Source organism: Cyprinus carpio, chromosome A14 (assembly GCF_018340385.1).
Source record: "Cyprinus carpio isolate SPL01 chromosome A14, ASM1834038v1, whole genome shotgun sequence".
Taxonomy (NCBI): domain Eukaryota; kingdom Metazoa; phylum Chordata; class Actinopteri; order Cypriniformes; family Cyprinidae; genus Cyprinus; species Cyprinus carpio.
Window position 1 is genome coordinate 22,966,096 of NC_056585.1, and position 12,042 is coordinate 22,978,137.

General features: G+C 37.4%; 1 protein-coding gene across 2 annotated transcripts in view; it reads left to right on the top strand.

Annotated features, from left to right (window-relative positions):
* Positions 1–12,042, top strand: part of LOC109049091 (rho guanine nucleotide exchange factor 6-like) — a 34,924-nt gene that overhangs the window by 19,433 nt on the left and 3,449 nt on the right. For both annotated transcript variants that reach the window (XM_042770263.1, XM_042770264.1), the window contains 6 exons: positions 602–717; positions 823–1,002; positions 1,409–1,429; positions 7,624–7,717; positions 7,893–7,979; positions 8,099–8,198. In XM_042770263.1, the coding sequence (XP_042626197.1) occupies positions 602–717; positions 823–1,002; positions 1,409–1,429; positions 7,624–7,717; positions 7,893–7,979; positions 8,099–8,198 (598 nt within the window). The remainder of the gene's footprint in view (positions 1–601; positions 718–822; positions 1,003–1,408; positions 1,430–7,623; positions 7,718–7,892; positions 7,980–8,098; positions 8,199–12,042) is intronic.

Below are 12,042 nucleotides of genomic sequence, written 5' to 3' on the forward strand. Positions count from 1 at the left end.
TGTTTTACATAGTTCATAAAGTAGTCCATGTGACTTGTACACTATATTCTGAAGCCATATGTGTGAGAAACTGACTTTTAATCTATTTTTTGTATTTGTTTGTGTTATATTTTTAATTTTTAAAGTTTTTTTCTTTTTTTTTTTTTTTTATTTTTACCATTCAAAAGGTTGTATTCAATTGATAAATAGTGACAATAAAGACATTTTTAATCTTACAAAGGATTTCTTTTTTAGCATATTAGAATGATTTGACAGGATCATGTGACACTGAAGACTGCAGTAATGAATGCTGAAAATTCAGCTTTCTTGTCACAGGAAAAAAATTATATATTAAGATAGAAAACACTTATATTAAAAATCTAATGAGATTTCGCAATATTACTTTTGTACTGTATTTTTATCCAATAAATGCAGCCTTGTTGAGCATAAAAAGCCTTCTTTAAAATTCTAATGAGATTTCGCAATATTACTTTTGTACTGTATTTTTATCCAATAAATGTTGGTTTGTAAAGCACATGCTGAAACAGTTGTTGAACAGTTGCAGTCTTCTTGTTGTTATATCTTCCATTTTGCTGATGGTGTTTTGTTTGCCTTTTTTTAGGGGGGACGATAGATCGCACCACAGTGTTCTGCAGTAGTGCACAGGAGCAGCTGGAGTTGTTGGAACATCTTCATGCTTACACCAAGGAAGGGAGTCCAGTCGGAACAATATTAAAGGTAAAAACCTTTAACCCAGTGCATTTTGCCCCCCCCCCCCTTCTCAGTATTTCACAGAATGTCTACTGGTGAATCATTATTTGATTATGTGTTATGCATGAGCAGAGTGTTGATGGTAAGCCTACAACCATGGCTAGCACGTCATCCCACCACTTGCACAGTTTCGGTACTGCTGCGGCTAACCGAGGCCCTCTCGAACCCCCCAAGATCACCAAGCCATGGTCCTTAAGCTGTCTGAGACCTGCGCCGCCCCTCAAGCCCTCCGCTGCGCTAGGGTATAAAGAGGTAAGCTTTCTGGAAAACAGTCATAAGCAATCTTGAGTGGGAGCGTAATTTACCTCTGTGCATTCTTGGTGGTCCTAACAGGAAACTCAGAATGTCAGTTTTTCATCCAGCAGCCACCTTCATTTCCTTTACCGCAAGTTGCAGTGGCAGTGTTGATGTAATCTCAGATTTTAGTAGATTGTTTATTGGTCTTTGAGCTGCAGATTAGCTACCCAAAGCCCAATCAAACATCTTATTAATGTGCACACAGTATCTCTACAAGACTGTGCCAAGGGTGTTATTGATGCTCTCTGACTCATGAAATGCATGTGAAATCTTCTGTTTCTCTGCAACAATTAATGTTCACCTCTCACTGATCTTTCCATTATACACATCTTCATTCTCTCTCCATTTTCTGCTTCTTTAGAGGATGTCTTATATCCCGAAGGTAAGAGTAGATGTGAGTCTGTGTATTTTGTGTATGTGTGTGTGTGTGTCTGTGTGCTTAGCTAGCACCGGTGTTTCACGCTGGATCCATGCTTATCTGTCTTTTCTCTTTAATTCTGTGGAGAGCCGCCCATTTCCGTTGTTGTTTGCAGTTGTATCTTCTCCCTCTGCAATGATCTTTGCTAAAAATGCATTTATTTGTAATCTTTGATTTTTGCTGTGATGTGTTTATTTATTAAAGGGAGTTCAGATACAACAGCAAAATGTTGACAGGCAGTGAACAATGTGTACTGAATCATATCCTGCTTCTCAACCTTCAAAGCTCATTGTCTTTAATAAATATAGCCACAAACCCAACCAACCCTTTTCCTGCATGAAAAAAAAACTGCAGTGATACTTACAAAGATGATACTTATCCAAACAAAAAAAAAACAAAAGTCTACATGCATACAGTATATAGAAATGTTATCAATCGAAGGAAATTAATTGCATGAAATGTGAGTAGTTAATCAAACAAATCACTTCTATAAATATTTGCCCCAAAGATATTACATTATTGTGGTAGACAAAGCACTGAATATGCAAAATTGGCTATATATTGCTTGTTTTTTTCCATTCCAGTAATTATTGGTACAAGTAAACATTCTCTGGACATATACATCTTTGGCGGTTCCTTCTTCTGCTTCCCTGCCGTTGGAACCATATTTTACGATTCGGTTAAAAAGCTATTAAAAATGTGTCTCACAAACCTAGGATTGATTCCTACACTTTGTCCAGTGGTTTCAGAATGCAAAAGTAGTTCTTCTGCAAATGGCTTTTTATTCATTTCATGCTGCTTGCTCTCGACAAATATGGTAGCAGACTCGCAAAAACCTGCCTTCCATTTGGTGGTGCTTGATGCTTCAGTTGCTCTGATGGTAGAAAGAGTTTTCATTATATATTGTACGTACAAGACAGGGAGCATGAATAGATTTTTATTTTAAATAACTCTATTAAATGTATGTATTAAATTCAAATCAGTAAAAGCTACTAAGTGTGTTTTATAGAAATCAATAGAAAATGGTAAATGTAGCCATCTCTCCAATAATGACAATGTACTACATTTCTTTTTTTTACCATAATGTTTGAAAATGTATCGCAGAAAACACCTCTGAACATATAAGTATGTGGCACTTGTATAAACTATATTATGAGGAAGGTATTTCCCTTTTAAGTTAAGTCTGAGTAACTAGATTTGTTATTAAACATAAATCAATCGAAGATATCAAGAGCATTAGATAGAGATTACTTCATATTGGAAAAGCATAATGGCAATAATTCTTTCTATATTCGGCAATAGTCTAATAACCTGCGGCAGTGTTCCAGGGATAAAATAAATAAGTGGGATAATGAATTGTCTTGTAGACTATCTCATGAGATTCTGAAGGGATTAAGGCATAGGTTAGCTGTTGCCGTGGTAACTGAAGTGTTAGAAAACATCACTTTGACCATGTCAATAAAGAATTTACTATATATTTTATTGCTTCCAACAAATATGGCAATTCAAAAAAACACTTTCTCACAGCTGATATCACAGATATAACATCTTATATTTGCAGAATTCAGAAAATAATCTTATACTTGCGCAATGAACATGTGAAATGCATTTATTTTGTCTACCAGAAGGCTAAATTTAGAGTCAGTATGTGCCATGTATCTGTTCATAGAAATGGCGAAATGACTCATAATACCTAGTCAGGGTGAGGTATAAGGGCACTGCTTTCTTCACCATAAGAAGGAATATTACTTTCCAATCATGCTGCGTGATTCTGTTTTATGTCCCAGTGTTCTGAGCAACAACTACCTCAAAGCATAATGGCAAGTTTATGAGGACTTCTCATAAGCCAGGTCTTTCCGATAGTTTTCAAATCATTTTCCAGACTGTTAACATACCTGTAGAATGATTTGAGAGACCAAGCACTTCATTTACAGTTTTTCCATATCTCAGGGCCACAATGTTGTAAATCAGTGCCTCTTTCACGTCTGTTCGTTTTGATACAAATGGTATTATACATTAATTTTGTGAATGAGCAATTCATTAGTGATGAGCATTTCTGTAAACTGTGAACGTGTGCATGCTAAACTTGCCACTGTTTACTTTCGTTTTGATGAGTAAAACATACAAACTGAAAACGCCTTTCAGCGGGAAGCGTGCTGTAACGTTATATGTAAATGTGTATATGTGCGTATTTCAAAATAAAATAACCATTTGGTCTGGTTATCAGTGCCAAAATATTTTAAACCCTTAAATATTCATAAAAATGTTCCTAACTAAGGTCTTATTTAATAAAGCTGTCAACATCACATTTGTTTCTGCCATGGTTAGTCTTTAAAGCAACACTATGTAACTGTTTCTGTGTTCAGAATTTGCCAAATGTATACAGGTGCTGGTCATATAATTAGAATTTCATCAAAAAGTTGATTTCACTAATTCCATTCAAAAAGTGAAACTTGTATATTCTATTCATTCATTACACACAGACTGATATATTTCAAATGTTTATTTCTTTTAATTTTGATGATTATAACTGACAACTAAGGAAAATCCCAAATTCAGTATGTCAGAAAATAAGAATATTACTTAAGACCATTACAAAGAAAGGATTTTTAGAAATCTTGGCCAACTGAAAAGTATGAACATGAAAAGTATGAGCATGTACAGCACTCAATACTTAGTTGGGGCTCCTTTTGCCTGAATTACTGCAGCAATGCAGCGTGGCATGGAGTCGATCAGTCTGTGGCACTGCTCAGGTGTTATGAGAGCCCAGGTTGTTCTGATAGTAGCCTTCAGCACTTCTGCATTCTTGGGTCTGACATATCGCATCTTCCTCTTCACAATACCCCATAGATTTTCTATGGGGTTAAGGTCAGGCGAGTTTGCTGGCCAATTAAGAACAGAGATACCATGGTCCTTAAACCAGGTACTGGTAGTTTTGGCACTGTGTGCAGGTGCCAAGTCCTGTTGGAAAATGAAATCTGCATCTCCTTAAAGTTGGTCAGCAGCAGGAAGCATGAAGTGCTCTAAAACTTCCTGGTATACGGCTGCGTTGACCTTGGACCTCAGAAAACACAAGTGGATCAACACCAGCAGATGACATGGCACCCCCAAACCATCACTGACTGTGGAAACTCTACACTGGACCTCAAGCAACGTGGATTGTGTGCCTCTCCTCTCTTCCTCCAGACTCTGGGACCCTGATTTCCAAAGGAAATGCAAAATTTACTTTCATCAGAGAACATAACTTTGGACCACTCAGCAGCAGTCCAGTCCTTTTTGTCTTTAGCCCAGGCGAGACACTTCTGACTCTGTCTGTTGTTCAAGAGTGGCTTGACACAAGGAATGTGACAGCTGAAACCCATGTCTTGCATACGTCTGTGCGTAGTGGTTCTTGAAGCACTGACTCCAGCTGCAGTCCACTCTTTGTGAATCTCCCCCACATTTTTTGAATGGGTTTTGTTTCACAATCCTCTCCAGGGTGCGGTTATCCCTATTGCTTGTACACTTTTTTTTCTACCACATCTTTTCCTTCCCTTCGCCTCTCTATTAATGTGCTTGGACACAGAGCTCTGTGAACAGCCAGCCTCTTTTGCAATGACCTTTTGTGTCTTGCCCTCCTTGTGCAAGGTGTCAATGGTCATTTTTTGGACAACTGTCAAGTCAGCAGTCTTCCCCATGATTGTGTAGCCTACAGAACTAGACTGAGAGACTATTTAAAGGCCTTTACAGGTGTTTTGAGTTAATTAGCTGATTAGAGTGTGGCACCAGGTGTCTTCAGTATTGAACCTTTTCACAATATTTCACATTCTCTGAGATACTGAATTTGGGATTTTCCTTAGTTGTCAGATATAATCATCAAAATTAAAAGAAATAAACATTTGAAATATATCAGTATGTGTGTAATAAATGAATATAATATACAAGTTTCACTTTTTGAATGGAAGTAGTGAAATAAATCAACTTTTTGATGATATTCTAATTATATGACCAGCACCTGTATAATGAGCGAGTACATCATAAATTCATCTACCAAACCGCTTTTTTGTCTTATGCCAAATCAGTACGGTATATTTATAATAAGGGATTATTTTTGGACTATTGTAGCCTGTTCGGGTCGTCACCCGTGCGGAGTAACACATACCTGCGTGAATCGCCTTAATCGACATAAACTTGGAGAAGTAGCTCTGGTTAGAATGTTCTTCTGCGGGATGCATACAGTTCTGTTTATTAACCGCTAGAGCGCCAAAATTTACATAGTGTTGCTTTAAATGAACTGTCCTTTAAACAATTCAATGAAGTCGGTCAAAATAACTTGATTTAATAAAGCTTTCATTCTGGAGGAGTCCAATTTAGATGACTCACTCTGCGGTATTTGCATTAAAAAAAAGTTGCCAGCTGCCCTGTGACACTTCTGAAAAAAAGTCAACAAATGACTCAGACTGACATAATTAGTTCACAAACAGACAAGGGTCTCTCATCTGCAAATTGTTTTCATTCAAGAGTCCCTGATAATTAGCTGTTAAATTATCCTGAATGGCATCAAAATTTATGTAAGCTACCGTTTATTGGCCTAATTTCTTACCCACCTCACTCAGGATTTGAGTGCAAATTAAGGCCCACTAGCTGAGGTTTTGTGGTTTTATTCAGAGCTCTACGGTGGCTGAGGAATGCAAAAAAGATTACAATTCTGAAAACAAAATAACAAATTACAAACGCAAATGCAAATGCAAATCTGCAAATTCAGAAAACACAACAACAATTCAGAAAACATTATAACAAGTCAGAAAACACAATGACAAATTCGAAAACAAAAACAAAATAAGTCATAAAACACAACGACAAATCAGACAAACTGGAAGAGGTAGGTATAGTTTGAGACCGCGCCATTGGTTTGGGATTACTCACCGCTGACAGGACGAGACATCTGTCAATCAATGTATACAGAAAGAACCAGCTGAAGAACAGCAGAGTCATGGCAGAAAGTTCGGAGATGGTCTTAAAGTAGCTCAGTTTAATTGTATTATATGAATTGCGCTTACTATGGAATAAAACATACGGAGTGTCTATTTACAGTTTGTGCAGATAACCTGCCTTATTGGCAGTAACTCCGCTCTCCAACGTGTGTCAACACTTTAATAATAGAAATTCATTAGCTCCAGTGGCGCAGGTGGTTAAGCGTGTGGCCGAATTTTTTTTCATCCTTTTCAAATCTCGTATCACATTTTCAATAAAAATTAAGGAAATAATCAAAAAGGTGAAAATAATGTGTAGGGTAGGTGTAGGGAGGGCTTTATTGTACCAATAAGGTGGCATCCATTTAATAATTTGAATTAAAATTATAATTTACACTCAATACATTATTATTGCGTACTGTTTTATAATGTACTACAATTCTTAAGTGCAGATAATTGTCACTATTTGCAACAAGTAGTATACATAGCAGAAAATCCTGCTATTTTAACATAGTGTAAATAGCATATTGCTAAAAATACTGCTATTTTCACTTAGTGTAAATAGAATTGATTGCTAATACGAGAATTGAAAAGGGAGAAAAAAAGTTTGGCACAAAGCGGGATTGAACCTGAGTCGATTGCGTCAAATAGCCAAGGACACATGCTTCACCATCTGTGCCACTGGAGCTTATAATTCATGATTGCTATTAAAGTATTGAATAGCTTGATCACATGTTACAGAGCAGAATTACTGCCAATAGGGCAGGTTATTTGCACAAAGTGTAAATAGACACTCCACTCCATATGTTTTATTCCATAGTAAGTGCAATTCATACAATACATTTAAACTGAGCTACTTTAAGACCATCTCCGAACTTTCTACCATGACTCTGCTGGTTCTTTCTGTATACATTGATTGGCAGATGTCTCGTCCTGTCAGCGGTGAGTAATCCCAAACCAATGGCACTGTCTCAAGATATACCTGCCTCTTTCAGGTTGGTCTGATTTGTCATTGTGTTTTCTGACTTGTTATTTTGTTTTCAAATTGTTGTTGTGTTTTCTGATTTGTTATAATGTTTTCAGAATTGTTGTTGTGTTTTCTGATTTGTTATTTTGTTTTCAGAATTGTAATCTGTTTTGCACTTCTCGGCCACCGTAGAGCTCAGCAGATGCTGTTACTCCATTAACACCAGACTGTTTCCCCAGGACTCTAGTAAAAGCCCCAGAACCAGATCCAAGTTCCTTCCAAAGAAAAAAACGGAGAGAAAACCATCAGATGATGATTTCCTGTTTAGAAAAAGTAGGTATATATAATTGATAAATAAAATTCATTTAATTCCCAGAGCTATGATCTTGCACAAATAATCCCCGTGGTGGTAGAATTGCATGGCAACTTGTATTTTAGCATGCATAAACAAATAGAAATATTAAATTGATAGTTCGCACCTCTAAAACGTTATTTCTGTGACGTGCAGGCACAGCAGCTCTAGAGGAGGATGCCCAGATACTCAAAGTGATTGAGGCCTACTGCACTGGAGCCAGTCTCCACCAATCCACCACAGGTAGACCTTTGTGTCATATGTACTGTATAACTAAGCTACTGCAATTTTAATAGTGGAAAAGTATTGTTAATATAGTTTAATGGTGTGATTTAATTAGAAGATTTGATTTGTTTGTACAGCTGTTCGTAAGGAGTGCATTCCCCAGGTCCTGCTTCCAGAAGAGGAGAAGATTATTGTTGAGGAGGTCAAGAGCAATGGCCAGACGATCATTGAGGAAAAGTATGCTCTGTTGTCCGAAATCAGAAATACTTTAAGAAAATGCTTATTTTTTTTTGTTTGTTTTGTTTTTTGATTAGTGACCTAGAAATCGTCCAGAATTATAATTAGGGGCCAAGCACCGAAGGTGCGTAGGCACCTATTGAAACCGTTGGCGTTATTAGGGGCCAAGCACCGAAGGTGCGTAGGCACCTATTGAAACCGTTGGCATTCTTCTTCTTCTAATTCTTCTTCTTCTTCTTCTTCTTCTTCCGCCGCAAGTCTATGGCAGCCCATAGAACCGATTGCGGGGAAAGTTGTATAATTTGGCACACTGATAGAGGACAGTCCCAGCATTAACTATAGCAAATTTGAATTCTCTATCTCCTACTCTCTAGCGCCAACACTTGTCCAAAATTTCAATATTTTTATGCTAATAACTTTTGAACCGTACACCACAAAATGAAATTTTTTTTTCCTCTGAATCCTTGGCTCAGGCCAAGTCGAATGAACCCCAAAATTCAAAAATCGCAAGGTTTAGTTTTTTTTCTATTTTCAATTGTTCGAAAAACCTACTTTTTCGAACTCGTCCTAGACGGTTAGTCCGATTTTCACGAAAATTGGCTCAGATCATCTTCAGACCATGCTGGCTAAAAGTTATGGAATTCAAGTTGATTTGTCCAAAAGTTCTCGAATACCACGCGAACAAATTCTACGAAAAGCACGCAAAAATGCTTGTGAGGCTATAACTCCGCAACGGTTTGGCGTATTGAGACCAAACTTGGTGTATGTTATAATAAGCATGACCTGAGACTACCTGCACTGTTTCGACGCAGCGCCACCTAGTGGTCAGGAGATATGAAAAATGCATATTTTTGCTTATAACTTCTGAATGGTTTGGCCAAAAATAACAAAACTGGTCTCTTTAGATTCGGTGGGTCATGCCGAGTGGAATGATATCCAATTTTCATGTGTCAGCCATTTTAGGTGTCGGCCATTTTGAATTACGTTTTAAAATGCTGTATTTTTTTTACGCATTATCGTATCATTACGAAAATAATTACAAAAATGTTTGGCTCCATGCCCTGATGCTACTCAAAAAGTTTGGTGGCAGCGCCACCTTGTGGTCAAAAGTTATAATGAAATATCATAAAAATGCTAATAACTTTTGAAAAAAATAGACTATTAAAATGAAAATGGTGTCCCTATATTCTTTGGTTCCTGCCGAGAACATCGATACCAATTATGCCAAAATTGGCAATACTTCCTGTCCGCCATTTTGATTCATGTTGAAAACCTACTTTTTCGAACTCCTCCTAGACTGTTAGTCCGATTTTCACCAAATTTGACTCGGATCATCTTCAGAGTGTGCTGAAGAAAAGTTATGGATTTCGTGTCGATATACGAAACGGTTTTCGTTTAGCGCATCAACAAATTTGGTCGTTAGATGCCAAAATACATCTGAGGCTGTATCTCTGCAAAGCTTTGACATTATTGCACCAAACTTTGTAGGTGCCATTGTCACCTCACACTGACCATGCCACATCAATTTGGTAACAGCGCCACTTATTGGTCAAGAGTAATAAACCATTCATTAACCATTAATAATTACATATATAAAAATGCTAATAACTTTTTATTGCATTAGCCTATTGCAATGAAACTGGTATCAAAATAATCCTTGGCTTATGCCAACAACATAGATACCAAATATGCCAGAGTACGCTGAACTTCCTGTCCGCCATTTTGATTTATGTTGAAAACCTACTTTTTCGAACTCCTCATCAACCGTTTGTCCGATTTTCACCAAAATTGAATCACATTATCTTCAGACTGTGCTGACAAAGTGTTATGGATTTTGTATCGATAGACAAAACTGTTTTCGCATACTACAGCGACAAATTTCAGGCATGATGCCAAAATGACACTTCAGCCTGTATCTCTGCAATGCTTTGGCATACTGACACCAAACTTTGTGTGTGCCATTCTCAACTTACACAGAAAACACCAAAATGATTTGATTACAGCGCCACCTGTTGGTCAAAAGTGATAAGCCATTTAATCATAATACTAGTGCTTGTATTTATGATTTTTCCACCATTTCAATTACAATTATCCTAAAATTGCTGTAATTGCTCATTGTTGCATTTGGTGTGATGCTCCATGCCATGCTTAGCTCCTCAATTTGCCGCTGGAGTGCTTGGCCCCGTAATTGCTGCTTGCAGCTATATTTATTATTCTTCTTCTTCTTCTTCCGCCGCAAGTCTATGGCAGCCCATAGAACCGATTGCGGGAAAGTTGTGTAATTTGGCACACTGATAGAGGACAATCCCAGCATTAACTGTAGCAAATTTGAAGTCTCTAACTCTAACTCTCTAGCGCCACCACTTGTCCAAATTTTCAATATTTTTATGCTAATAACTTTTGAACCGTAAGCCACAAAATGAAAATTCTTTTTTCCTCTGAATCCTTGGCTCAGGCCAAGTCAATTAAACCCCGAAATTCAAAAATCGCAAGGTTTAGTTTTTTCGCTATTTTCAATTGTTCGTAAAACCTACTTTTTCGAACTCGTCCTAGACGGTTAGTCCGATTTTCACGAAAATTGGCTCAGATCATCTTCCAGATGATGCCGGCAAAAAGTTATGGAATTCAAGTTGATTCGTCCAACCGTTCTCGAATACCACGCGAACAAATTCTACGAAAAGCACGCAAAAGATGCTTGTGAGGCTATAACTCCGCAACGGTTTTGGCGTATTGAGACCACAAACTTGGTGTGTGTTATAACAACCATGACCTGAGACTACCTGCAGTGTTTCGACGCAGCGCCACCTAGTGGTCAGGAGATATGAAAAATGCATATTTTTGCTTATAACTTCTGAATGGTTTTGCCAAAAATCACAAAACTGGTCTCTTTGTATTCGGTGGGTCATGCCGAGTCGAATGATGTCAAATTTTCCCGTGTCGGCCATTTTGGGTGTCGGCCATTTTGAATTATGTTTCAAAATGCTGTATTTTTTGAACACATTATCGTATCGCTACGAAAATAATTACAAAAATGTTTGGCTCCATGCCCTGAAGGTACTCAAAAAGTTTGGGGGCAGCGCCACCTTGTGGTCAAAAGTTATAATAAAATATCTAAAAAATGCTAATAACTTTTGAATAAATTAGACTATTGAAATGAAAAATGGTCTCCATATATTCTTTGGGTCATGCCGAGAACATCGATACCAATTATGCCAAAAATTGGCAATACTTCCTGTCCGCCATTTTTGATTTAAAAGTTGAAAACCTACTTTTTCGAACTCCTCCTAGACCGTTAGTCCGATTTTCACCAAATTTGGTTCAGATCATCTTCAGACCAAGCTGATAAAAAGTTATGGAATTCGTGTTGATATACGAAACGGTTTTCGTTTAGCGCATCAACGAATTTGTTCGTAGGATGCCAAAATACATCTGAGGCTGTATCTCGGCAAAGCTTTGACATATTTGCACCAATCTTTGTAGGTGCCATTGGCACCTCAGACTGACCGTGCCACATCAATTTGGTAACAGCGCCACCTATTGGTCAAGAGTAATAAATCATTCATTAACCATTAATAATTACATTTATAAAAATGCTAATAACTTTTTTTAGCCTATTGCAATGAAACTGGTCTCAAAATATTCTGTGGCTTATGCCGAAAACATAGATACCAAATATGCCAGAGTACGCTTAACTTCCTGTCCGCCATTTTGATTTATGTTGAAAACCTACTTTTTCGAACTCCTCATCAACGGTTTGTCCGATTTTCACCAAAATTGAATCAGATGATCTTCAGACTGTCCTGACAAAATGTTGTGGATTTTGTGTCGATAGACAAAACCGTTT